Source organism: Triplophysa rosa, linkage group LG22 (assembly GCF_024868665.1).
Source record: "Triplophysa rosa linkage group LG22, Trosa_1v2, whole genome shotgun sequence".
NCBI classification, from domain to species: domain Eukaryota; kingdom Metazoa; phylum Chordata; class Actinopteri; order Cypriniformes; family Nemacheilidae; genus Triplophysa; species Triplophysa rosa.
The window spans coordinates 20,172,146-20,186,308 of record NC_079911.1 but is presented as its reverse complement, the minus strand read 5'-3'; the positions used below and the strand labels follow the sequence as shown (position 1 = coordinate 20,186,308).

The following is a 14,163-nucleotide window of genomic DNA, read 5'->3' as shown; positions in this document are numbered from 1 at the left end:
AAAAAGACACTTGTCAGCGGATAGATTGAAGAACAGTCAAGAAAGGTGATGTCCGCCACACGTGAATAAAAAAAGCATACAATAGACACAATGAAGGAAGAATCAAAGCATCCACAGATCACCGCAGACACATCATTAATAGTCTTACTGGACTATAAAACAACACGGACTGGGGATATTGTTATTAATATGATAGATTTTATTCGGATTTGTGCAAGTAAATATTCAGTGGATGTGAAGGGTGTCATTCACAGGATTCATCTGTCAGAAGTGGCTCCTCCTCTTCAGTCGCTCATTGATTCTCAGACATTGTCTGTTATTTTCTCCGTCAATTACGCGTCGGCTGGCGTAATCGCAGAGCACTTCACTGTCCGGACCATCGACAGCGACATGACCTCAGAACATCATTGTCTAGACGGGCACGCTGCAAATCTGTTGTTTTAAATCAAATCAAATATATGTACAGGAACTCCATCAAATCTCATGACAGAGAAACCTGTGAGTATTCACGTTCTCCTGTGGGCTTTGAGTTCAATCAACCGTGTGTTATGTTGGTACAGAAGCACTTTCTCAACAGATCTTAGAGATGTAATCCTGCTAATGAAGTAAACATGGATGTTCCTATAGAAACACGCTTGACGGGGTTCCTACACAGCAAACATCTTTTGATATGGTTTACTGACCTCCTCCATAATGCCTTTGCACTATTGATACACAGATAGTAGGTGTCCATAAAGTATTTGGACACCTAAAACTATCTAAGAAAATAGATCCATAAATCCATTTAAGAGGCCTTTGTTTTGAAGAAAAGATTCAGGCCCTCGCATGTCCTTCTTCATCTGAGAATCTAATACAGAGCATTTAACACAACAGCTTGTTGGCAGCCCACTCTTTAGTGTCACACACGCATCAACACATCAGATATGTGCCGATGGCTTCACATTTTTAATAACACGTCTGCTTTTGATTATAATCCTGGATTTAGACAGTGGTCCATCCGCATTAGCACAAAAAAAACCCCCATTTCATGTAAACACGTGACAACACGAGAGATCATTTCAACAGCTCTCTTCGGCTCATGAAGAAATGCTTGATGACATGAATTTTATTTAAAGCAAGAATGACGGTTAATGTTTTCAAACCTTTGGTACGTTGATGCACTTCAGATTAATCCTGATCAAGAACTTTTTTCATTGAATAAGCTTTTATTTGACCGTATGAAGACTTGGTTTCTGCGCTTGTCCGCGGGTTGTTTTCTATAATGAGGGAATACAAACGCTCTTGTTCTCATTGGGCATCAAGCTAAAAATCGTTTAGATTTTCTTGTTAGAGCTTTAATGAAATACACTATAAAACGTCTGTTCCGTGTGGTAACATTTCATTCAATGGTTTTCGGTTCTCCACACATAAGACTGTTCAAATGTAAATCTGTACACGATGAGTGAATGTTTCCACGGGCTCTGAACATTATCGAATCTGAATGAACCTGTGCTGTCTGTCTCACCTCCAGGCTTTCTGAAATGGATTCTGTGTGTCGAAATCAGCCTTGCCACATGTTTGTCCTTGGGATAAAAAGGGTGATTTCTTATCATCAGCCCGTAGAGATGTTATTATCAGAGCTGGAGCTGTTAATACTTCTGTCCAGAGAACCGCAGGCTGACATCAGACATCAGAAATGAAATCAAATGCATCATGTTTTTATATGTATTCTATATGTAAGACATTTAAACAGCAAGACAATATCACTGCTCGGAGGAAAACGTATTTAAGTTTCAATGCTTTCTCTTTACATTTCCCAGCATCAATTAAACAACATAAATGAAACAATACACAGTATACGAGAATTGGTGTTTGATAGCGTAAAAAAATCTCTTGCCGTCCAGACATGTGAGATCCGTGTGGATCTGAAGAGACTTCAGCACAAATCTCCATTTGCTGTCTATTGAATGTCACCGCAGTGTTTCTTGTGTCCCGCGGGTGCGAATGTTCCGGAGTCTCTCTGTTGTGTCTGCAGTTCACATCGCAGCGGTCCAGTTGAACCCGTGGATCATCGCTGGAGGGAAACTTCGCCCGGGGCCATGCAAATGAAAAACCTTCCAACACTTCACACATGAAAGAGACCAAACTGAGATGCGACTGTGTGTACGTGTCGATCTACAAAAACAACACCAACAGAGAGAGCACAACAGAACTATTTGATTCATCTTAATATAGTTTATTACTGCCGATGGAACAACCCTTCAAATTAGTCGTGAATTTGAGAGAAATGTACGTTTTCTATGAAAATAAAGCTTCTTTCTCAACAATTCTTCATTCTTACTGAGGCTATAAAACAACCTGTAACCAACTATTTGTGTGGCTTGTTAAGAAGAAGTGTGCTAGCTTACATTTAGCAGACGCTTTAATTCTATCCCGATTATTTCTCCTAGACTCGGGCTGTCACAATTATTAAATAATCGTTTCATCACAATTATTTCACATAACCGCAATGATTGTATATTCTTAGAAAACAAGGGGACATCCACCGTCCTTGATCTGAACTCACTGTTTACGTTCGAATGACATTTCTTCATCACATCACATTGTGTTTATGAGTTTATGAGTTTTATTAAAGTCATTCCAGATTTGCTGCATCTACACTGCAAGATGACATCATCCTCATATCCCTGTTTTTTCTTTTCTGTTAAGGTCACTCTATAGCGAATGTAAGTTATTTACAGGATTTTCACATTTCTTAATGTATCTATGTTTTATATTCGTTGAATAAATTCATTGTAATTAATCGTTATAAAGCCTTTAAACAGATAATTGATCCTCATAATCGCAATTATTTACTGCACAATTATTCGTCAGCCAAATGTCATAATCGTGACAGCCCTATCCTAGACCTCAGTGAGATTAAATGGAGAACAAATGGAAATTCGGAATCGGTCTCATTTGAGTCTCAGATATTTCTCATGAGTTGAAAAAGAGTCAGAAATGTGTCTGTCGACATCTCTTCTCCGACTCTAATGACAATGTGTGAAACTGAGCTCAGATTTCTCTCGTCTGCAATCAAAAGCCAATATTACTGAAGATCTCAATATCAACTCAAACATGTCTCATCTTCACATTTAATCCAATCCAGATTATTTCACCTCTACAATCTACATTCATTTACACCTCCACACTCTTAAAAAACAAACCAAACAATGCAAAGTGAAAGAAAACACATTAACAGCCTATTAAAGCAAAAAACTTTACAGACCAGAACATCACAGCGACTCTTTTCGAAGCACACAGAACATCCCACAAACCATCCTAGCAATGCCATAGCAACCACACAAAACATCCTAGAAACCAACTTAATACAAAACTAACATTCAAAAAGACATCGAGTGACTCATGAAATATGAAATCTAGGTAGTTTATGAATTTCATGTTTGTTGCTGTGATCTTAAGGCCAAATGATAAACTAAACATGAAAAGATCATACCGTACGCTTCACACACACATTCCATCATATGCTGAATACATTTTCACACACACTTGATCCTAAAATAATGTGGTGAACAGCCACCTGTTGTCCATTATTGTGAAATATTTCTACGGCATAAATCATACGAGCAATTCATCACCGGCTGTCAGAAGAGAGCGCAGAGGTCACGTGGGAGGGTGAAGAGTCACATATGTGCAGATGGAGGTCAGATTCACACTGCACACGCCATCGACAGGTTAAGACAGAGCGAGAGTGAGAGAGAGAAAGCGCGAAGACGAAAATACAAGAGACATATATAAATGAGAATGATATAATGTTATAGAAAATAACACGCTGTGCATTATAGTTCATGATCTATCAATATATACCTTTAAACGTGCTATACAAATGAATTTAAGTGGGACAGAAATCAAACATTTCAGTCGTATATGTACCTAATGGCACTTTCACTCTGAAAAATAAATCTGAATTCCAGTTTTAAATGGTTTTAAATCTCAATTCTGATGGAATGTTAGCCTCTCAAGATTATGCTAGAAAATCCATCATGACAACAGCCCAAATGTTGCAGAAAAGAGTTTAAAAAAAACAAATGAATCCGTTGTTTCATATAGAATTAAAAATAAATGTGAATGTAGAGCTCTATAATGTATTGCTCTACACTTAAAAAACAAACGAGAATCTAAGCAATGTTTCCCCAAGTCACACGACTCGGTTCCAAACAAATCCCTGTGTCTGATACGACTGGAACGTGTGAATGAAATGTTTTCACAGACATCAGTGTATATTATCTCCAGAACTATTGTCTGACACTCCGAGATCTTTACCATGAGCCGCGGGCTGTAACGTGTCCCATTTTAATCTCGCAGAACAAAAGATCTCCAACCAGTGTTGTGTTTTTCTTCTTCTAACCGCTCTCGCTCTTTCTCCAAACACTCGAGTGCCTTCAGAGCGCTTGAAGTGTGTTTGTTCTCAATAACACACCTCTCCTTTTTCTTATTGAACAAGAATGGATCTTTCATCTTCTTTCATCTTTCTATCCACCGCGCAAAGAAGTGACATATAAAATCAATGAAATCATGAAATTATAGCCATTAAATCCATCAGGAGGTTAAACGGCACTCCGTTCTCTTTTTTATTGGAATGCAGTAATTATTCTGAAGATTGTGTGCGCTTCTGATTACTTTGTCCATTTCTATTGAGAACGGTGCATTGCATTTTAAAAAACAGCACGAGTTGGGTTGTGTTTTTTGGTCCTGATGGATTTTATGGCTGTTCCATAAAGACAGCGTATAGATTCTGAAGCAGCGAATGACCCACTTAAAGTGGCACAAATGCCATTAATACTTTCTCAGGTCATGGCACCGTAGGATATTCAAAAACAGTCAGAGAGAAAGAAAGAGAGCGAGAAAAAGAGAAATCTTGTGTGTCTCTCAGGAATGCCATCTATATTAGCTCTATAATAGAGTGGAGTGTTGTGCCATTGGCTAAATCTAAAACATGCTCATTTTCTTCTGAAAACTCCACAGGGCCCCCAATGGACGAAGCCAGTCTTAAATAGATTCAATCTAGAAGAACTAAAGCTTAATTTAAAAAAATAAAAAGGTCAAACGTTTTCCTGTTTATAATTAAGGAGTACAAACATGTGAATCTCACAAACCAGACATAAACCGCATGACCCCAAAACAAAAGCAAGAATATGAAACGTGTATAAAACAAGCAAACACAAAACAAACAAGCCAGACATGCTCCTGATGGTTTCGTGAGATTTGCCTCATTCGTTTAATTTGATCCAAAAAGTAATAGTGATTTTAATTTTGACACGGCTCTGAAAAAATCCCTCGTGCACACACGTGACGTGATTCTTCGACGACTGCCGAAAGATTAAAAAACGTTATTTCAAATGAACAAAAACTGTGTTCGAAAAAATAAACTGCAAGTAACTGTGAAGGCACAACTAATTAGGCATGCATTGAAATGCTGGTGTTTTCTTGGTCTGTGAATCGACCAGTAAAGTAGAAAAAAAGACTCCACTCTCCCGTTCTGCCTTTCCAGTCACGTCTCAGTGTGGCATCTGGAGTGCCGTGGAGGGGTCAACGTCAGCGAGACAGCGCCAAACTCAACACAAGCGTCAGTCCACCAGAGAGAAGCTCAGAGGACACATCAAACTACACCCGTTAGACGCTAGCATGTTCTCTTTAATAAAGCAGCGGACCACACACACACACACACACGCACACACACACACACACACACACACACACACGCATACACGCACACACACACGCACACAGACACACATGTTGGGTTTCCATGTTTTATGGGGACATTCCATAGACACAATGGTTTTTATACTGTACAAACTGTATCTCATATTCCCTCCCCCTAACCCTAACAATCACACACAACTGTCTGCTCTTTTACATTTTCACAAAAGTTCATTCTCTATGATTTATAAGCTTGTTTCCTCATGGGGACCAAAACATGTCCCCACAAGGACAAGGGTTTTGGATATTGCCATCTTTGTGGGGACATTTTGTCCCCATACCGTAGGGTTTACCCTTCCCACACACTCACACGCACACAAACACACACACACACACACGCACGCACACACACACACACACACACACACACACACACACACACACACAGAATATCATAGATCAGTAGCTTGTTTCAAAAATAAACCTTCAGCACAAATCTCTCCATCATGTAAACGTGTGTTGTGCGTTTGTGTCAGTTTAAGCAGATTGTGAGAAGATCAGCGTGTGCGTGCGTGACCGGACTGTAAGCTGTTCTTTAACTAATAAAGGTTGAGCTCATTAACTCCACAATGATGACGGGCAGCAGATGTTTCACACGCCTCTCTGTCGTAAATGTCAGCGAGTTTAATGGGCTGAATAAAGCAGATACAGACACACAGCGGGGAACCTCAACCTCCTCTTACCTCTCATCATCTGCCAACAAGAGATGGAGGAGAGACCCAGAGAGAGGGGTGTTTACAGCAGGTTAGTGAATTATTTAACATCATCATCATCCTCACATTCAGTAAATGAGAGAAATGTCATGGGTCTTCTGTTGAAGTGTGATGGAGACCATTAGCAAATGCTGGTGTCAGTTATAGTTATGAATTATTAATGACACAGAAGATCATCGCCATCATCATCATCATCTTCTTATCAGTAATATTCATTTCAATGTCATGCTCGCAAACATTTTTTATGTTTGGATCATATGTATAAACTACACTTCTGTGGATAATCTGACATTACATATCGCACGGAATAAAATTTTAGGATATAAAAATCCAAGACATTTTACAACAATATATCTTGGAAATATTGCACATATTGTGCTGAGAGAAGATGCGTATCTTGTTAATACGGTATATTAAGAGTTGCATGTAAGAAAAATATGACCAGGCATTGATATAAGCAGGACATTACTTGGTGTGTAAAAAATATATATATTTTTTAAAATTAAATTATTTATTTTAATTATTTTATTATTTATCAAACGTCGTGCCGCCTCAGACTCTCGCCAAAATTATGTCGGGTGTCTTTGCAAGAAATGCTGCGTGCACTTAAAGGTGGGGTGTCCGATTTCTCTTAGCCGTTGTTGATGTTCAAATCACCAAAACAGACACACCCCTACCCCCATCTGTCGCTTTGGTCAGCGCTCGGCTCCACTAATGTCCGTCCTGTGCACTGTGCACCTTACTGCTGATTGGCTACAAGGTTGTTTTGGTACTCGGCCCGACTCAGTCGTCTAAAGCGTAAAGCGTAATTTATGGTTCTGCGTAGGAGCCTACGCAGAGCCGCGTACCCTGTGCGTACCCTANACACACACACACACGCACGCACACACACACACACACGCACGCACACACACACACACCGACACACACACTGTGCTTTTCTCGCATTCAAGGCCCTAAACTTCCATAAAGCCGATGCAGAACAATAGCACTTAATGTGTGTGCTCGCGTTCTGAATGGATTGTGTTCGTGATGAGGGACATGAAGTGTCAGAATAAAGACCCGCTGTCATTACACCATCTCTCTGACTCTCTCTGGAGTCCGGAGCTTGTGTGACAACACACTTATGGATGCAAAAAACATACAAATCTCCTCGGAGATGAACCCATGACTTACATGAGCTGATAAAACGGTTTATTTTGTTTGTTGTTTAAAATATATTTAATAACATTTATTGAACTGCGGCCGATATATATGTACTGGATATTTTCGAATAAACCAAGTTTTTGTAAATGAAATCGTTAAATATAAACCTTCAGTTATTCGTTTGTTTTGGTGATATAATGGAACACTTTTTTTTATCAGTTATATGTCATCTCAATGACGTGTCGACGTCATTGTCAGAGGTAAACAAACATGGGTGCACCGATCAGTAAACGACCAGGATTACTGCTCTAATATTATTTGACAGAATTAACATTAAATATTCCGCATCGATAAACATAACAGTAGTAAGACACCATGTGTTCGACTTGCTAGAAGGGATACAGTTACGGCCGGAAGTGGTGCAAAATCTCGCCATATAATTACAATATATTACATTAGCTAAAAAATATGAATCAAATTTTTTCAGTGTGACAAAAATTATGCGGTATTAAAGTGCGCCTGCCCAGTGGAGGTAGCTGTATTACTTCTAGTCAAAACCGAGGGACTGCGAGGAATCGCTCGCGCGGTACTGTGACGTCAAACACCGATCTGTCTGCGCAGCACGGCGCATGAAGCACAGCTGAGCACGACAGTGCCCAAGAAACACAGCATGTGTGATCTTGAACAGTGCCAGTGGATCTCGATCTTACACGTATTTTGGGTTTGCAACAAATAAAATATAACATCACAAAGAAACCTGACAGTCGAGGTTCATGCAGTGTTTTTAAAACCTTTCTGATAAACATTAGGCCAGGCAGTACGTCGTGACTACAAACGTGAACGCTCAATTTCGCAACACATGATTGAAATTTCTATTGCAAGTGTTTTAATGACATTTACAACAACCCAGAGAAACTTCACTGACCTGCAGACCAAACATCGCAAAACGCCGATCGTCCAATAAACCCGTTAAAGATGAACTGCAGGATAATCCCTCGACTAACAGCAGGTAAACTGCGATAAATAACCCGTTCTTCTGTTATTTTAAAGAGTAGAATTAACACTACACGTCATGCAACAACAAACACGTCAACAGCGGGCTAGTAGAGCCTGTTGTCACGTGACTTCATTGCGTTGCATTTTTCAGTCAGCAAGTTGAGCGGCGATGTGATCGATTATTACGAATAATTAAAAAAATACTTCCATACTTTTCTGCACTAAAATGTGTATACTTTCCCAAAATCAGAACAGTGAATATTTAGGGGATAAATAATTAAATTGGGGCAAGTTTTCACGCATTGGGTTGTGGAACATTTTATTTCTAGTAGTGTGCTGTGCTGTGCTGTAGACTGCACATTTAATGAGCCATCTGGGTATTCCATGCATACAGAACATGTAGACAGGTTGCAGAGTCTACACATTGCATACAGCATTACTAGTACCCTATATGATTTAAAGCCTTAACAGGTTTATTTAGAATTACAGTATGTGCAGATATATCTGAAAACAACTGAATATTGTTATGTAAAAATTGCATTGGGGTTACAGAGAAATTATATTTTACCTCTGCCTTTCCTTAAGTATGAAAGGGTAAAGGAGATATTTGTAAGCATGATCTATTCATCCATAATCCATAGCCATTGAAATATTATTTTATATAGCCTAAGAACAATATGGCACTCGTTGCTACTTTTGTTTTATTAAGGTAAATAATAACTGTGGACTTTGAGACCCGAGCTATTTTTGCTTTGTTCTACATGATGGCCAGGTTGAAGATGTGACCTTAGATTATGATTCATTAAGATGATAATACCGGACAGCAGTGTTCAATGAGCGCACGGCTTTTAATGATGCTGGGAATGAAGCGGGTCCATCAGAAGTTCATCTGCTATATTAACATGGAGAGAGTTAGCAGAAAGTTGCTCTCCAGAAGCAACTGCCCTTGCCGTGATCCACACCTAGTGCACCCTAGATAGAGACATTCTTCCTTTTATACGCCCACAGTTTTCATTTTGCATTCATTTCAATGCCTAGAGTCATGAATTTTTCATCACTGGTTTCATTATGAATAAAAGATGAAAAGGGGAAGGACATAGACAGCGAGAGTAACTGTGTGTTTGTGTATCCTAACTATATGAGACTGCAAAAAAACTAGACGATAGAAATCTATCGTCACCTCGGATCTTTATTTCGAGCGTGACACACATCACACACACGTCACTGTCATTGCAACACAAATGAGTTTAATGGGAAGTTCTGGATTTAAAAAAATAGCTTACAGGGAAGTTGGTGGTGCAACACATTTGTCCAGTCAAAGCACACTGAAGATGAAGAACAGCAACCGTGAACTGAAACGTGTCATAACGTCTCGCTTCACCGTCCACTGAAGTAATTTGTAAAGATTTTGCTTTGCACACCGTGACACTCGAATCTGATTGCATTTCTCAGATTCTGCCAGAACCAGTCTTTTGCTGCCGGGTTTCCGGGCCACTCCAGCACGCTGTGTCCGCACAGGCAGCGCCGCAGGTTCAGGATTCTCGATCGACGAAGCACCGGCTCCAACAGCACCAGCACCATCACGTCCACGCCCTCCTCCAGCAACCTCTGTTGAGCAAGAAAAGCCGCCATCTTGAAAATCCCACTGCGGACCAATCCCTCCGTCATCACGAATATGGACTTCCTGCTCCGGTGAACGCTGTGGTTGAGGTTATCCATGACGGATGTTCCAGGAGTCCAGTCTCTCTCGGCCAAACAGAGCGGATGAACCCGTCCGCCTCGCTCTTCCAGCTCAAAGCAGAGATGGTTGAAGACCCACTCCTCTACCGCCGAGTCCGACGTGTCGTAGATGACAAAGGCGTCATAAGTGCAGTCTGCATTTGAATGATGACTTTTTATTTTGGCCCTGCAGAAATTATAGATGTATGATATGTCCCAGTAGAACATATGTACGGTGATGATGGCGGATAACATGATGATGATGATGGAGGACGTCAACACGTACAGAATTTGGGCGATGATGTTATTAATGCAGGCGTTTTCGATGTCCAGGTCTACCATCGGATGTCCCCTTTTAGCTTCCGGAAGGTCGCACAGGACATCCGTCGCTAGATGGGGAAGAACCGTATCGCTTTTCTTTAACCAGAGGATGAAGTCCAGAAGATCGCAGGTGCAGTGGATTGGGTTTCTCTCCAGGTGCAGGAGACGCAGCGAGTGACCGCTGCCCGATGACAAGGACGCGTCGCTGACCTGCGTCAGGCGGTTGAATGCGAGATTGAGGGTCAACAGACTTCTGTCATCTTGGAGAAAACTTGGTTTTAATCTGGCGATGAGATTACTACTCAGGTCCAGAACCTTCAGTGAACTCGTGTGTTTGGACAGTTTCTCAGTGACCTGAGTCAACTTGTTCTTGCTGAGATCCAGAACTTCCAATCGAGGTAAATATCGGAGCTGTTCCCACTCAAAATACGTCAAAGTGTTTCTGCTCACGCTGAGATACGTCAGGGTCTGCGGGAAACAACTGAATATATCTTCCGGAATTTGGCAAAGCTTGTTGTAGGATATATCGAGGCGTGTCAGGTTTGAGAGATTCTTGAAAAGATTTTTAAACTCTTGGTTCTTTCTCCACATGATATCCAGGCGATTTCCCTGAAACTGAAGCTCGTTCAGCGAGGCGCTGTCGAGGGTTTTGTTGGTCAGGGTGTTGATCTCATTCCAGCTCAGATTGAGCACTCGGAGGAACTCGAGGTTTTTAAGAAAGGCGAGGCTGTGCCGTACGCCTGCCACCTCGAAGTAATGTTTGTTGTGACTTAAATCCAAAACCTCTAACTCTTTTAGCTCGCGGAAGGCTAATTGGGAATGCATGTAGACTCGGTTGTTGGATAAGTCCAGATACTTGAGTTTGGGAAAGTGATTGAACTCTGTACCGTTGAAGTATGAAGCGATGAAGTTGAAGGACAGATTGAGACACGTGACGTCCTCTGCTCCTGTGAAGTAAAGCGGGTTGATGTGGAATATGCTGTTACTGCTGAGATCTAAAACCGGTCCTGTCATGAGACACTCGTGTTTGGTGAACGGAGGGTAACGGCGGAACTCTTGATCGGTGTGAATGTAAGGACCCTCACGATGATCATCTTGATCTTGATAAGACAGACCCTGGCGTTTGCACCGCATCCGAGTGTGTCCTGTGAACATCAACCTGTTGTCGCTCAAAGAAATCAGGGAGAGGTTTTGAAAGTTCCTAAAGACAGACAGATTGACATTTTGGAGAAAGTTGACTCCTAAGTTTAGCACGGATAAATTTTTCAGAGCGAAGAGAGGCACGAGGTCTTCCTCACAGAGGTTGCTGAAAATGTAACCTTCCAAGTGAAGCGTTTGTAAGGATTTCAAACTAGAGAAACCCGTCGAGAGTTTCAGTCTCTGGTAAATGGTTTGCGATGGATTGTTGTACGAGAAATCCACGATCTCCACACGGGGGAGCACGCTGAAGAACTGTCCGCTTTCAAACTCACGCACTAAAGAATTGAAGGAAAGATACAAGTACTTTAACGTGGTCAGGTTTTGAAACCACGAAGGGTTGATTGTCGTTAAAGAGTTTCCGGAAAGTCTCAGGTCTTGTAGCTGGACGAGTCCACTGAAGGCATCCGAGTGAATCTCTAGAGAACGATTCGCCGTCTGGCAGGGAGTGCACTGGAACGGAGCGTTGAAACAAAACGGACAGTTTCCAGACAAATCAAGAAGTCTGAGGTTGGTTTGATTCTGTAGCACAAAAGCATCGATGTACTCGATCCTGTTTAAGAGAAGCGAGAGGTTCTGGAGGGATCTGGGTAAACCGGGTGGGATTTTCTGAAGTCTGTTTTTGGACAACTCGAGCACAGTCAGGTGAACGTTTCGAAAGGTTTTGTTGTGAATTATAATCTTGCATTTAACGCTGCGGTAGCAATTCTCGTTTAATTTCAAAACCTCGAGCTTCGTCATTCCTTCAAAATGTAACGGTCCGATGTTTTGGATGTGGTTGGAATTCAGACTCAGTGTTTGGAGTCCTGGAGGAAGATCTCTGGGAAATGCTGAGATGTTATTATTGTCAAGCTGCAAAGTCTTGAGTTGAGCCAACCTGGAAAAAACCCTGCTGTCCTTTTTAAGCTGCAGTAGATTTTTTCTGAGATTTATCCGTGTGACGTTGGTCAGATTCCAGAAAGCATCTTTCGGAAGAGTTCTTATTTCATTATGGCTGAAGATGAGCTCTGTTGAGTTCCACAACAAGTTCTTTGGAATTTCTTTCAGTGATCTGCCCGAACAGTCCATGAGAACCGATCTGTTGGAGAACATCACATCACATGGAAGTTTTCTCCAGGCCCAGCTGAGGCCGTCAGATGAGCAGACAGAATACATTAACATCAGCACAAACATCATTTGAGTTCTGTAACACAATACACACACACACACACACACACACACACACACACACACACACACACACACACACACACACACACACACACACGTGTTCAAGTCAAGCAAATAAAACATATGATGGTCTCCAAAATAGAGCTTTTATGAAATATTTCCGTATATGTGCTCATATAGTAGCGTTATTCGTCTTAGAATTGAACATAAGAAAACGGCGTGCTTACCATCCGTCCTCAAAGGGAAATGGTCTGTCAGTATTGTATGTGTGAAGTCTTTTTATAAAGTCGGTCTGTCATTTCCTCTTTCAAGTTTCAGAATGCACCATTATTCGCCGTTCTATGCAGCAAAACAAAAGACGCAAACAAATCTTTCATCTGTGTGAGATCCACCTGTGACCCGCGTCTGTGAATGAGAGAGAGTTTATTCTTCATGACCAGCTCTTCCTTACTGCGTGCTTCAAGAACTTCAACACCTGAATGACATCAGCGCGAAAAGAGTGAAACTAACACACAACAAAGATACATTTGAGCAAAAGTTAATGCAGCGTTTGTCTAAAGAAAAGTTTCTTTCAGTTTCAGTATCTGAATCTGCTTTGTCCTTTCAGAGCCCAGCAACACTGAGAGGAAAAGAAAGATGAATATATGCTTTAAGTAAAGTGTTACCCTGTATATGTATAATGCATTATAAAAGTAGTTTTAATCCATTAATTATGCACTTTAGAATGTCCCATGAATAGTTGTAACTGTTCAATTCATTGTTACACTTGGCATTTTTATTTTGGTTGACAACAACATATGTATTATAACACACATTATGAACAATTATAATGCATGGTATTGAATACCCCTTAATAACGCATATATCTAAAGGCTTTAAGTAGACAGAACTGCAAATGCTGTTGTAGTTGACAAACTTTAGAAATAAAGGCGACATGTTCAAGAACAAGTGATACAGAGACAGTGCTCAGAAATGACGGGTTCATTCAGTCCAGTTCAGTTTCTTTGCTCTTTTGATGAATATTAGCTGAAAAAAAGGGGCGGTTTCCCGGACAGGGCTTAAGCCTAGTCCCAGACTAACTTCAATGCTAGAGGTGACTTAAAGTATAAAAGTGTGAAAGTTATTTTCAATTAAGATATGTCAGTGCTTGTTTTGTCTC

At 40.8% G+C, this 14,163-nt stretch overlaps 1 protein-coding gene across 1 annotated transcript; it reads right to left on the bottom strand.

Moving 5' to 3' along the window:
- Positions 1-9,832: 9,832 nt before the first annotated feature.
- tlr8b (toll-like receptor 8b) lies at positions 9,833-13,449 on the bottom strand. The gene is made up of 2 exons (XM_057321326.1): positions 13,232-13,449; positions 9,833-13,017 (listed from the first exon to the last, which is right to left on the bottom strand). The coding sequence occupies exon 2, from the start codon at positions 13,008-13,010 to the stop codon at positions 9,975-9,977; it is 3,036 nt and encodes a 1,011-aa protein (XP_057177309.1). The 5' UTR covers positions 13,011-13,017; positions 13,232-13,449; the 3' UTR covers positions 9,833-9,974.
- Positions 13,450-14,163: the final 714 nt, after the last annotated feature.

Bases quoted from the DNA above. Each gene is read 5' to 3' on its own strand.
- tlr8b (XM_057321326.1), bottom strand. From the start codon at position 13,010: ATGATGTTTGTGCTGATGTTAATGTATTCTGTCTGCTCATCTGACGGC.